The sequence below is a fragment of the Myotis davidii genome, unplaced genomic scaffold (genome assembly GCF_000327345.1).
Source record: "Myotis davidii unplaced genomic scaffold, ASM32734v1 scaffold526, whole genome shotgun sequence".
NCBI lineage: Eukaryota > Metazoa > Chordata > Mammalia > Chiroptera > Vespertilionidae > Myotis > Myotis davidii.
In genome coordinates, this window is record NW_006296797.1 from 498,316 (window position 1) to 510,115 (window position 11,800).

General features: G+C 40.9%; 1 protein-coding gene across 4 annotated transcripts; it reads right to left on the reverse strand.

The window, feature by feature from the left end:
• Window positions 1-6: 6 nt before the first annotated feature.
• On the reverse strand, window positions 7-11,432 carry CNBP (CCHC-type zinc finger, nucleic acid binding protein). 4 transcript variants are annotated; one of them, XM_006772496.2, is made up of 5 exons: window positions 11,282-11,432; window positions 1,398-1,514; window positions 1,181-1,273; window positions 812-1,013; window positions 7-173 (listed from the first exon to the last, which is right to left on the reverse strand). In XM_006772496.2, exons 2-5 carry the CDS (start codon window positions 1,498-1,500, stop codon window positions 56-58), a joined length of 516 nt encoding a protein of 171 aa, XP_006772559.1. In that variant the 5' UTR covers window positions 1,501-1,514; window positions 11,282-11,432; the 3' UTR covers window positions 7-55. The 4 variants fall into 4 exon arrangements, with proteins under 4 accessions (XP_006772559.1, XP_006772561.1, XP_006772560.1 ...); XM_006772498.2 differs by having other exon boundaries at window positions 1,377-1,514; window positions 11,282-11,431; XM_006772497.2 differs by having other exon boundaries at window positions 812-1,010; window positions 11,282-11,430.
• Window positions 11,433-11,800: the final 368 nt, after the last annotated feature.

Consider the following 11,800-nt stretch of genomic DNA (forward strand, 5'->3'; position numbering starts at 1 on the left):
ATTCAGAGAAATACAACCATCAATCAGAAAAAGGAGGGGCGACAAAGGAAAATAATTAGGCTGTGGCCTCAATCGTGCATTCCCGTGCAAGGTGCCCTGATTCGCCACAGCGGTAACAGTTGACTTCACTTGTCTTGCTGCAGTTGATGGCTACATGACCAGTTTCACCACACCTAAAATAAATAAAAAATTTCACAATGGTGTTCAGAAAATGTAAAACTGTACTAAAGAAATAGTCATTGCACCCCAGGCTGGTGTGGCTTAGTGGCTGAGTGTTGACCTATGAACCAGGAGGTCAGGGTTCAATTCCCAGTCAGGGCACATGCCCAGGATGTGGGCTCAGTACCCAGTTTGGGGCTTGCAGGAGGCAGCTGATCAATGACTCTCTCTCATCATTGATGTTTCTCTCTCTCCCTCTCCCTTCCTCTCTGAAATACATAAAGTCATTGCAGAACAAAAAGCAATGACAAGTGAATCAACATATTTTTGTTTTCATGACACTAAGTCTTATCATTAACCCCTGATCTAAAAGCAAGAAGAAATTAGCTAACAAAGCTACTCAATTGTGTAGCAAAGCCACAAAATTAAAATTTTCACCAAAAGGGATAAACCAACATCAAAATCAAATTACAGGCCAAGATGTTATATCTTTATGCAAAATAATTTTCACAGGTATGTACATCTCAAAGCTTTTACCATTCTTATTTTTAAACACTGAACTGATCCACAAGGTCATTCCATTTATAGCAAATTCATCTCTAAAACAGTATCTGCAATGAGCATTTCCTGCAGCAACATTCTAACGACTTACCGATAGCACTTCACTTTGGTGCAGTCTTTCTGAATGTGTCCAAACTCTCCACACGAATAGCACTTCTGCTCGTCTGCATGGTCACAGTCACGAGCCAGGTGGCCTGGTTTGCCACAGTTGTAGCAGCATTGCTCTCGCTCTCTCTTGGGCTCCTTGCAGTCCTTGGCAATGTGGCCACCTCTACCGCAGTTATAGCAGGCTTCAACAATAAGAAAAAGAAGCAGACCAAGACTATAAAACCTTTATAAAATGTTGCTGTGTTTTAAACCATACAAATAGGAAATCTCAAGAGTGGGAAATCTTTCCAATGCTTTGTGCATGCTCACCTCTCCAAGTTCTAGAAGGATATGAGAAGTGTTAAATACTTACCATCCTCCTGAAGATCACAGTCCTTGGCAAGATGACCAGACTCACCACAGCGGTAACAGATGTCTGGAAGAGATGAGGAAACAAACTGGAAACCTATTTTGGGTAGAAACAAAAACAAAAAATTTTAACAAATTAGACCAGTCTTGATACTAATGAATATTCTAGTACTTCAAAATTTTTTATTCGACAAAAATACCTCTATCCGAGGTAAAACCACCTCTGCCACGGCTTCTCATTCCACGCCCACGGCCTCCACCGGTAGGGCATTCCCGGGCCCAGTGGCCAGATCGTCCACACTTGAAGCACTCATTGCTGCTCATGGCTGCAGTTAGATCTTCAAAATATTAAAAATGAGAACATTTAACCACTTGAAATTATTTTTAGCTTTTATTCCCTTTTAGTATGTTTTTGGATAACTATTCTGGGGGAAAAGCCAACAAATATATTGCTTAGGAAAATAACCACACAACTATACGCTTAGGCATTATACACCTAATTATGAAATATATTAAACGTGAATAAAGTAAAGCCTTATATATTTTCATATAATTTATTGTTAAAATAATAAGATTGTTTGTAATACTTTAAGCAATAAAAAAACACAAAAGCTCAAAAAAAATAAGATTATGCATGTATAGATCAATACACAAAAGTTATTGATAGAGTGATGCAAGCTTATCAATGAATACTCATTAAACAATTAGTAATATCTCATTCCAGATCCAACTTAAAGGACACATCTTCATGGTTGTAAGTCAGTAAACTTTATTTTGGGCAACTGGAAGTCATTTACTGGTAATAAAATTGGAATAACCCAAACCAATGGAGTTGTAGTGTGGATTCTGTGAGAGATAGGTGAAGAAAAATAATTTCTCTCTGTAACCTTAGCACCTAACAGTACCTAGTTATACTGAGCTCTTGCTTGAGTCTTCAGAGCAGATACATTTATAGAAAGGCAGGATATAAATTTTCTCTATATAGAGGGTACAGTATGTTAAAAATATTAGAACAACAGCCCGGTTGGTGTGCTCAATGGTTGAGTGTCGACCTATGAACCAAGAGTTCATGGTACGATTCCCAGTCAGGGCACATGCCCAGGTTGCAGGCTTGACCCCAAGATGGGAGCCTGTAGGAGGCAGCCGATCAATGATTCTCTCTCATCATTGATGTTTCTATCTCTCTCTCTCTTCCTCTCTGAAATCAATAAAAATATATTTTTTAAAAATATAAGAAAAACAAGAAGTAAACCAACATGCTGATACCATCTAAAGAACTGCACCACTTATATTTTTTCTATATTTCTCTTTTCAAATTTTTCTGTAATTTTATATTTAAAGCAAAACTCCTACCAAAGCAAGTGGATTTTATACTTTTTATATAACAAACTAAAAATAAACAGGCTATTCCTGGAACGAAATGGAAATGGAATGTTGCAGGACAAATTCCTAGTATAGTGGCTTTTAAAAAGGGAACTAGCTAAAAATAATGTAACCTTTACAGTGCCATACTTCCACATCTAAACATTTTTACCCTTAAATTCCAATGTCACGCAATACACCAAGTTTTTTAAATACCCTCTCAAAGCCAAGCATAATAAGCACCATGATCTAGCAAAACATACTGTTTCAATTAAAACGGACAGGATAGTGGAATCAACCAAACACACCAAAGCACCAAAAGTCAGTACATGGTACATACATGGTTCATCAAGTTGTAGAAAAATCTAGTGACCAAAAATTTAAGCTAATGTTGAGTTTCAAAAGCTTCCACTGTCATTTTTTTAAAAATGTCAGAGCCAAAACCGGTTTGGCTCAGTGGATAGAGCGTTGGCCTGCGGACTGGGAGGTCCCGGGTTCGATTCCGGTCGGGGGCGTGTGCCTTGGTTGCGGGCACATCCCCAGTGGGGAGTGTGCAGGAGGCAGCTGGTGGATGTTTCTGTCTCATCGATGTTTCTGGCTCTCTGTCTCTCTCCTTTCCTCTCTGTGAAAACTCAATAAAATATATTAAAAAAAAGTCAGTGTCTACTTATCCTAACTCTGCAATCAGATGCAGTGTAAATTTTCAGAGGAATCTTTCTACCAACTCTTGCCACTTGTCATTATTTAAAAATCATGCAGATACATAATGTAAATTTCTAGTCAGGAGAAACCAGACAGTGAAGATTAAAAAATTTTTGCAAAATTTGAGATTATGTTTGCTTTCTTTATTGATGTTAGTCTAAATCATGTAGAGTGCTAATTTCCACTTGAAAAAACAGAATGAAAAAAATGAGTGGCAGATAAAAATGATCACAGAAAAAAAGCTAATTATGGTACTTCATCCCTCCCTCATTCCTATTTTCTTCATTTTGCAGTTTGCAAAATGAACTGCAGTTTACAATCTTCTCCGATTTACAGTCGGACCAATTTGAGCACATTTACCTATTACTCTCAATGAGTTCTTTGCACAAAAACAATCACTACCTTATACAAGGTAATCCAGGCAATTTGAAAATTCCCAAGTATTTTAAAATTTAATATTTAAACAAGATACTATCTTTTAGAAAACATGACAATTCAATATTCAACATGCATTTTTAAAACTAAAGAAATGGCCCAGTTGGCATGGCTCCGTGGTTGAGAGTCAACCTATGAACCAGGAGGTCACGGTTCAATTCCTGGTCAAGGCACACAACACACCCACGTTGAGGGCTCGATACCTAGTGTAGGTGAGGCAGGAGGCAGCTGATCAACAATTCCCTCTCATCGTTGATGTTTCTATCTCTCTCTCCCTCTCTCTTCCTCTCTGAAATCAATAATAAAAATATATTTTTTAAAAAACTGCTTAAAACTAAAGAAACGATAGTTTGAGCAATCCCCACTTTAAGACTGTTGCTTTAAAATAATCTATTTATTTCATAATAGTAAGTACAAGTAAAACATGTTATAATGAATCATCAGATTTTTGTCAGTGGAATAAAGTCAATAGTTAAAATTTTAGGTTTACTTTCTGCACAGAAATATTAAAATTAAGCTACTCAATGACCGATTAACCTATATATAGATTTTTCATGAACTCTTTTTTCTTCTCCATTCATGGGACCCAGATCCAAAATGAAGAGAGAAAACAGAAAGGACAGGAAAAGTAGTATTTTGGAGAGCAGACAATTAGCTAAAGTAACTTTCAGATGAACAAAACACTCTACTTCCTCCTACCTGAATTCCTAACTGAAAGTTGGTCAAAATGTGATTTCTCTATGAACTACAATTTTAGGAAAAGCAGTATTTCTCCAATTAGATTGCAATTAAACTATTCTGCAAAACAGACATGAACAGTTTAGTGGCAAAAGCAGAACTTTATACACTGAAACTTGTTTTAGATGTTTTGTGTTCACATCAACAAATTTTATTCTCACATAAATTAAGGTTTTGAAAAAGCTCACTAGCTCCCTACCCAGTTTGGCTCAGTGGATCGAGTGTCAGCCTGTGGACCCCAGGTCTGATTCCAATCAAGGGCACATGCCTGGGTTGTGGGCTTGATCCCCAGTAGGGGGCATGCAGGAGGCAGCCAAGCAATGATTCTCATCATTGATGTTTCTTTCTCTCTCTCCCTCCCTCTCTGAAATCAATAAAAATATATTAAAAATAACTAAATAAACCCACTAAATCTTAAAGGTAAAGAAAACATTAATTTCATTAATATTTCAAAGACCTATCATCAGTAGGGCACATCCCAGTGGGGCTCAGGTAATGTGTATGCAACCTGCCTTCTCCCCTTTGGCTCAAACACAGACAATCAGCTGGTCTACATTTTCATTCAGCTCCTTGTAATATACCTTCCTTACTTATTCCTAATATGTTTTAAGGCAGCAGTCGCCAACCTTTCGGACCTCACGACCACCGGTGGTCTGCAGACCACCAGTTGTCGACCATTTTAGAGTCATGCTGCTTATCCTGGTGGGGTGAGGGTTGGGGGAGGTCCCCTATCCTAATCATCATATACAGATTGCATTTAGCCAAGAGATCTTTAAAGAATTTCTTGCTATTCCTTAGGAAAACTAGAGACAGTAAAGTAAGACAGAACTGAGACTTCAGGCTTCGTGATTCTCAAGGCCTATGACTGCTCTTGGCTAGAATTTTGCTGCACTGTCCTGCCTCTGCCCCCTCCACCTGTCACAACCTTTTCCAACCTTCAAGGGCCAACTTAAATGCCAACTCTATAAAAAAATCTGACATCTCCCAGCCTGGAACTCTCCTTCCTATTAAGACCCAGGACAGTTTGTTAATATCTGTCTGATGGCACTACCATTATTTGCCTTTTATCACATTCCTTTAGGGCAGAGACCAAGTAATGCATTACTGAATCATCGCAACACTCCATGATTATCCATTAGTAGTTATATAACTCAGTATTTTAACTGCTTTTGGCCAGTGGTGGTGGTGTGTGTGTGTGTGTGTGTAAGGCCTAACAGTCATTTGCTAAATGAAACAAATTGTGTTTCTTGTATAGACTCAATCCAATCTAATTGAGTGCTGACAATAAAATACCTAAATTCTTGCTATCAAAAGTCACTGTACCATTAGATTAAAGCAGCAATTTCCAACCTTTTTCAACTAATGGCACATGTAAAATAATTACTAAAATTCTGCAGCACACCAAAAAATATACTAATTGAGACAGGTATTGCATGTTTTAAAAATTCTCAGGGACTAGCTGGTTTGGCTCAGTGGATAGAGCTTCAGCCTGCGGACTGAAGGGTCCTGGGTTAGATTCCGATCAAGGGCACATGCCCGGGTTGTGGGCTCAATCCCCAGCAGAGGGCATGCAGGAGATAGCCAATCAATGATTCTCTCATCATTGATGTTTCTATCTCTCTCTCCCCCTTCCTCTCTGAAATCAATAAAAAATATAAAAATTCTTAGGGTACACCAGCTAAAAAATTGCTAGTTTAAAGCAACAATGTCTTTTCAATTAGGTACCCATTCAGGATGGACTACCACCACTCTAAACTCAAGAATATTTCAGACTATCTAATAAAATCTCCTATGTAACAGAAACTTTTCACTTCATGTTACTAAAAAGTTAGCAGCCAAGCCAGGACCCCTAACTTGCCACATAGGCTCTTCCTATTACTCCAAAAATTCACAGCCTCAGTAATATTTTACAGAACGCTACAAAACACACATACTTGCTAACTTATAAGACAAAATACAGCTATTTTCACTGTTGTCAGTTAGGAGACCATATATTTTCTTCCTTTTGCTGCTAAAAATCATAGCAGTATCTATACCAATGTAGCCTTACACAGCAAGATTTGGGGACCATAAGTAACTGGATTAACCATCTGACCCAGCTTAAGGATCTGTTTGCTGTGTTACCTCAGGCACTTGACCCCCTCTCCTGTCCTTATTTGGAAAAGGATGATAAAACTGATCTGTGATGATGTCACTCCAATAAATTCAATAAGGAAAAAAAAAACTGATCTGTGATGAGAATTGTTGCTAGGTGTCTAGTGCTTAATAGATTCTAAATTTTAAACCCAATTAAGTTAGACTGCTTAAAAGTAGAGAGAGCTCAGTCTAATATCTATATAGCAGGCTAACTCTGCATATGCTCAACTCTCCCATCTCAAGTCTACTTCCAGAATGGAATGAAGAGAATTATAGCCCTAGCTGGTTTGGCTCAGTGGATGGAGCTTCAGCCTGCGGACTGAAGGGTCCTGCGTTTGATTCCGGTCAAGGGCATATGCCTGGGTCACGGGCTTGATCCACAGTAGGGGGTGTGCAGGAGGCAGCCGATCAACGATTTTCTCTCATCACTGACGTTTCTGTCTCCCACCCCCTTCCTCTCTGAAATCAATAAAAATATATTTTTTTAAATGACTTGGGCTTAATGTGATTTAATCAGTTATGCCCAACTTAAAAAAACGACAATTATAAATGACTTCATGTTTTCAACAGATTACCTGTTTTCATTTCGATTTTTGTGTGTCAAATTTTCATGACACAAACCACACCTAAAGATGGTAAGAGCACAGAGAAATCAGGCAACAGTACTAAAGGCAGCCAAGATACTACTTGAAAAGATTGAAGATTCACTGTGAGGGGCCATGTACTGTAAACTAAGAGACCTATTTTACAGGTTTTGCACTCATCTAGGCTTTAAGATTTAAATCCTGGTATTGGTATCAAAACACAAATGGTTATACTTATTTGTCTTCATTAATGTTAGTAACTGAACCATATTTTTGGTACTAAGAACAAACCCAGTAAACTACTTAAATCTTAACAGTACATGCCCAAGACTAACAATGAGTTCCATAACTCACTCCAAAAATACATTTAAAAAAATAAAAAAGAAAAGTAGCAAAAGGAAAGTGTGTGTGTGTGTCTGTGTGTGTGAGATCTGGCTAGCTTTATTTTTTTATATGATTTTCCTAACACAGCTATATATACTCACATATGCTCTATCTCTAGTTATTTTGACCTTAGGTTTATCCCTGACTCATCCAACATTGTTGACCTAATTGCATTTAGATCACAGCAGAGCTTTAGTCCCATGAATGTACCCACTCATTTTTATGCTCTAATGAATCAGTTTAGTGTTCTAACAAGTTACTGAAACACTTCAGACTATTAGCAAAAACATACTACAGATGATAAGCTCGAAGGAAGTTACATTGTATATTACCTGCATTCTGACCAGAATAATGGAGAACAAAGTACAAAACTGGGAGCAATTCTATGTTCTTATCCTGGTTCCTGCATTTACTGCATAACCTTGATTAGTATTTACATATACTGCTGTCTGCTCTTGTTACCCCGAAGGGTTTTAATTAATAGCTAAATATCTACTATGAGTCAAGGGTTAATAAACATGTTATCTATAATGCTCACAACCCTGCAAGTTATGTGTTCTTGCTCCCATTTTACTGACAACGAAACTGGAGATCTGAGACCAAGAAACTTACTCAAAGCCTTATACTGTAACTAGAAAGTTCTCAAGTCAGCATTTCAAGTCTTCTGCAGAGTCCTTTGCTAGGGTTAAGTGGTAATGAAGTACAGGAAGAATATACCAATTCACTCCCTACTTCAAAAATATTATACAGCATATTACTGCTATATAGCAAATAACTGTAAACCACATGTTAACAAATTTTAATGCAGTTATCTGTTCTAAAGTTCTACATTTAAAATATACTTCAAAACTCTACATTTAAAAATCCACAGCCATAAATGAATTTATTCACAGTGTAACCATTACACAGCTTTCCTGAATTTTAAGCCAAGACAGATTTTCTTAACCTTCAAGGTATAACTTAAAGAGTGCCACCACGGACCCAAAGACTGGCAACCTGATTTCTTTTTTAATTTATTGATTTCTAAGAGAAAGAGAAGTTAATTTTTTGGTTGCTACCTGTATGTGCTCTGACCGGGTATCAAACCCACAACCTTGCTTATTGGGATGATGCTCTAACCAACCTACGTACCCAGCCAGGGCTCGCGGCAACCTGATTTCACTCACTAACGCTCTCATTTGCAATTATGGAACACCAGGTAATCACTGCACTATACCCTCATACTCCTAATTAAGAGACTCCATTGACTTACAACTTGAATTGGTGGCCACAAGCTCTCATTTTATTCCAGAAGCTTTTTACTTACAACATGAAAATGGTGTTTACTCCAGTCTCCTTACTGCAACAGCATCTGACACTGCCAGAATAGTTCTATTAAGATGGTATAGAAAGAGCGTTCTCCACATAGCAGGCCAGGATGCCTTGGCATCAGTCTCCTGGCTCTCCACTTACTGTCAGGAGGCCATGAAGAGGAAAGGAGCCAATATTAAAAAAATAAAAAAACTCTCACTTCTGCCGGGGGAAAAAGCAAAAGCAAAATCTCTTGTGGTCAAGTGTTTGACCAACAGATCCATTTTTCCAATTACAGGAACACCTCATATACATTGTAGATTTAGTTCCAGATCACAGCAGTAAAGTGTTTTTAATCTTTTTGCTGGAGGGTCTTGTTTTCTTTTATATATATATATGTATTTTTTTTATTGATTTCATAGAGGAAGGGAGAAACATCAATGATGAGAATCATCCATCAGCTGCCTCCTGCACGCCCTCCACTGGGGATCTAGCCTGCAACCCAGGCATGTGACCTTGACTGGAATCGACCCAGGACCCTTCAGTCCACTCTCTCCACTGAGCCAAACCATCCAGGGCGGGTCTTGTTTTCAATTTGTAAAAATCGTAACATCTGCTGCAATAGTGACTTGCCATAAAATGAGGTATGCCTTAAGTCGAATTGTGGCTCTATTGCTTGTAAGCACTGATTTGGTACCTTCCCATGTACATACCACATATTCTTATTAGATTTTAAAAGATAAAAAAAGAATAGTCATAAAATCACATTACAAAACCATTATGATACCTTAAAAAAGGTATTACTCTGCCTGTTCCAGGTATTCAAATGCTGGTGTGAAAACTGACCCTTGATTTTCCACCAATTTGGCTCCTACGGTTAGCTTTTTTAAAAATACTTTGCCAAGAGTTGCAATTTAGAAAGAAAAATTCTTTGTCCAGCTCTTGGGATCTAAAACATTATTCCTTTTATATTCCAGCACAGAGCTCCCTGAAGGCAAGAATCAGGTTCAACAAGCTAAAGAGCATGCCCCGATGTATGTGGCACTTCGAAGGTGTTTGATTAAGCCATAATCAGTGATTTTTTAGAAGTATTTGAAAATAATTGCTTTGGGGGGCGGGGGGGCAAAGAGGTAGGAACTTCATTCCATACATTTTTTAAAAACCTTCAAATCCTAACTTGCAATTTATGGTGCTTAAGCAAAAAAGGAACAACGCTGTTGATTTAGTTGATTAAAGACATAGCGTTGAGGAAATTAACTGGTTATGTTTCTCACTAAAACTGGGTCATACAACTGGAAAAAAGAAAAACCTATTTTAAAAAACTTGAAATTTGGGGGCAAGATGATGTAATTAATCCTCCTTCACCTTAAAAGAAACAAAAAATGAAAACAGACTTTTACACACTATCTGAAGTCACAATGAGCGATGTTTTCTTTTTCAAAGACACCCCCCCCCCCCCCCCCCCCCGCACCAGATGTCACTTCCTAGGAAGTGCCCGTGTGTCTAAGGGCACGTGGTTAACATGTGGCAACAAGCAAAATCCTTACCCGTCATACAATTAACATCATGAGAACCCAAATGCGGGCCACGATGCCTTTCACGTTTGGAAAATTTAGACGGAGGCTGGCTAATTAAGCACGTCTCACTGTTAGATTCAACAGTATCGGTTTCCTTAATCCAATGAACGATGCTATGATTTTGGAGGTTTAGCCATTTGTTCCTCTCTGGTAACGAGATGTTTTTTTTAAAGGCCCCTCTAACTTAAATAGTGTTGATTCGTGAAAGCGAGCCCTAACTGCCCCTTTTCGAAGTGTAAAGTAAGACAAGTACATTATGGCTTGACTATAAAAATTCAAGAGTCGGGAAGCTATCCAGTATGGAGTGTGTGATTCCAGGCTTTCGGGCCTCCCGGCGGAGAGGCCCCCCCCCTCCCCACGCCACAACTTCCTCCAGGACCCTTTCCTGGGCCCACCCCGCACCCCTGGCACATGGCCCGCCGGCCCATTACACCAGCACGTGGCCTGCATTAAGGGCCCAGCCCCATCCCCCTTCCTCCGCACCGAGGCCTTTTCCCACCACAAGGCCTCCTTTGAAGAAGTTCCCGCCAAAACGACCCTCCGTCCCGCAGCCCGAGACCCTCGAAGGCTCGGAGCCGCGGTCCCAAGAGCGTACGAGCCAGGGCCTCGTTGGCTGTAAAGGCTGTGGCCTGGGGTGCGGCCTTCGCCCCGAGAGAGGCCACGACGCGCGGGGGCCCAGCTTCCCAGGACGGAAGGAAGGGCGGGAGGGTACCCCGCGGTAACAGATGTCTGGAAGAGATGAGGAAACAAACTGGAAACCTCTATCCGAGGTAAAACCACCTCTGCCACGGCTTCTCATTCCACACCCACGGCCTCCACCGGTAGGGCATTCCCGGGCCCAGTGGCCAGATCGTCCACACTTGAAGCACTCATTGCTGCTCATGGCTGCAGTTAGATCTTCTGTGTCTGGGCAGACCCGCCCCGCGACGGAATGCGATGCAGGCCGAGGGAAGCGGCTCGCAAGGTAGCGGCTGTTTATTTTCAGGAGGGTCCTTGCCTGCGCCACACGCTGGTCTGCACACGGCCCCACACACGCCGCTGCGCACGGCTCTCCGCCGCCTCGCCCACGCGGCCAATCAGTGCGCACGGCGCGGGCGGCCAATCAGAGCCTCTCGCCGGGAAGACGGCGCAGCCCGAGGGCGGGACGGGGCCGCGCGGGGCTGTTTTCGTCCGCGCCCTTCCGTCTTTCCGGCAGCTCTCCGCGCGCGACCCTTATTTCCCGGCTTTCCGGTCACCGTCCCCTCCCGCGGCCTTCTCGCTTATTCCACGCCCCGCCGGGCCGGGGGGGAGGGGTGAACAGCCTGTGTGTCCCCGCCTCGGCGGTCTGTCCCATCAGTTCGCGAGGAGGGACGCCAGGGGACGGGTCTGTGATGAGCGTGGGACCGGGCCAAACTCCTTCCCCTCCGTGGGCTCCTG

Excerpts from the sequence above, each read along its gene's own strand:
- CNBP (XM_006772498.2), bottom strand. The coding sequence starts at position 1,500 with ATGAGCAGCAATGAGTGCTTCAAGTGTGGACGATCTGGCCACTGGGCC. Across the intron at positions 1,274-1,376 it reads TGGTTTTACCTCGGATAGAG|GTTTCCAGTTTGTTTCCTCA; the intron begins GTATTTTTGTCG and ends TACCCAAAATAG. Across the intron at positions 1,014-1,180 it reads CTGTGATCTTCAGGAGGATG|AAGCCTGCTATAACTGCGGT; the intron begins GTAAGTATTTAA and ends TTCTTATTGTTG.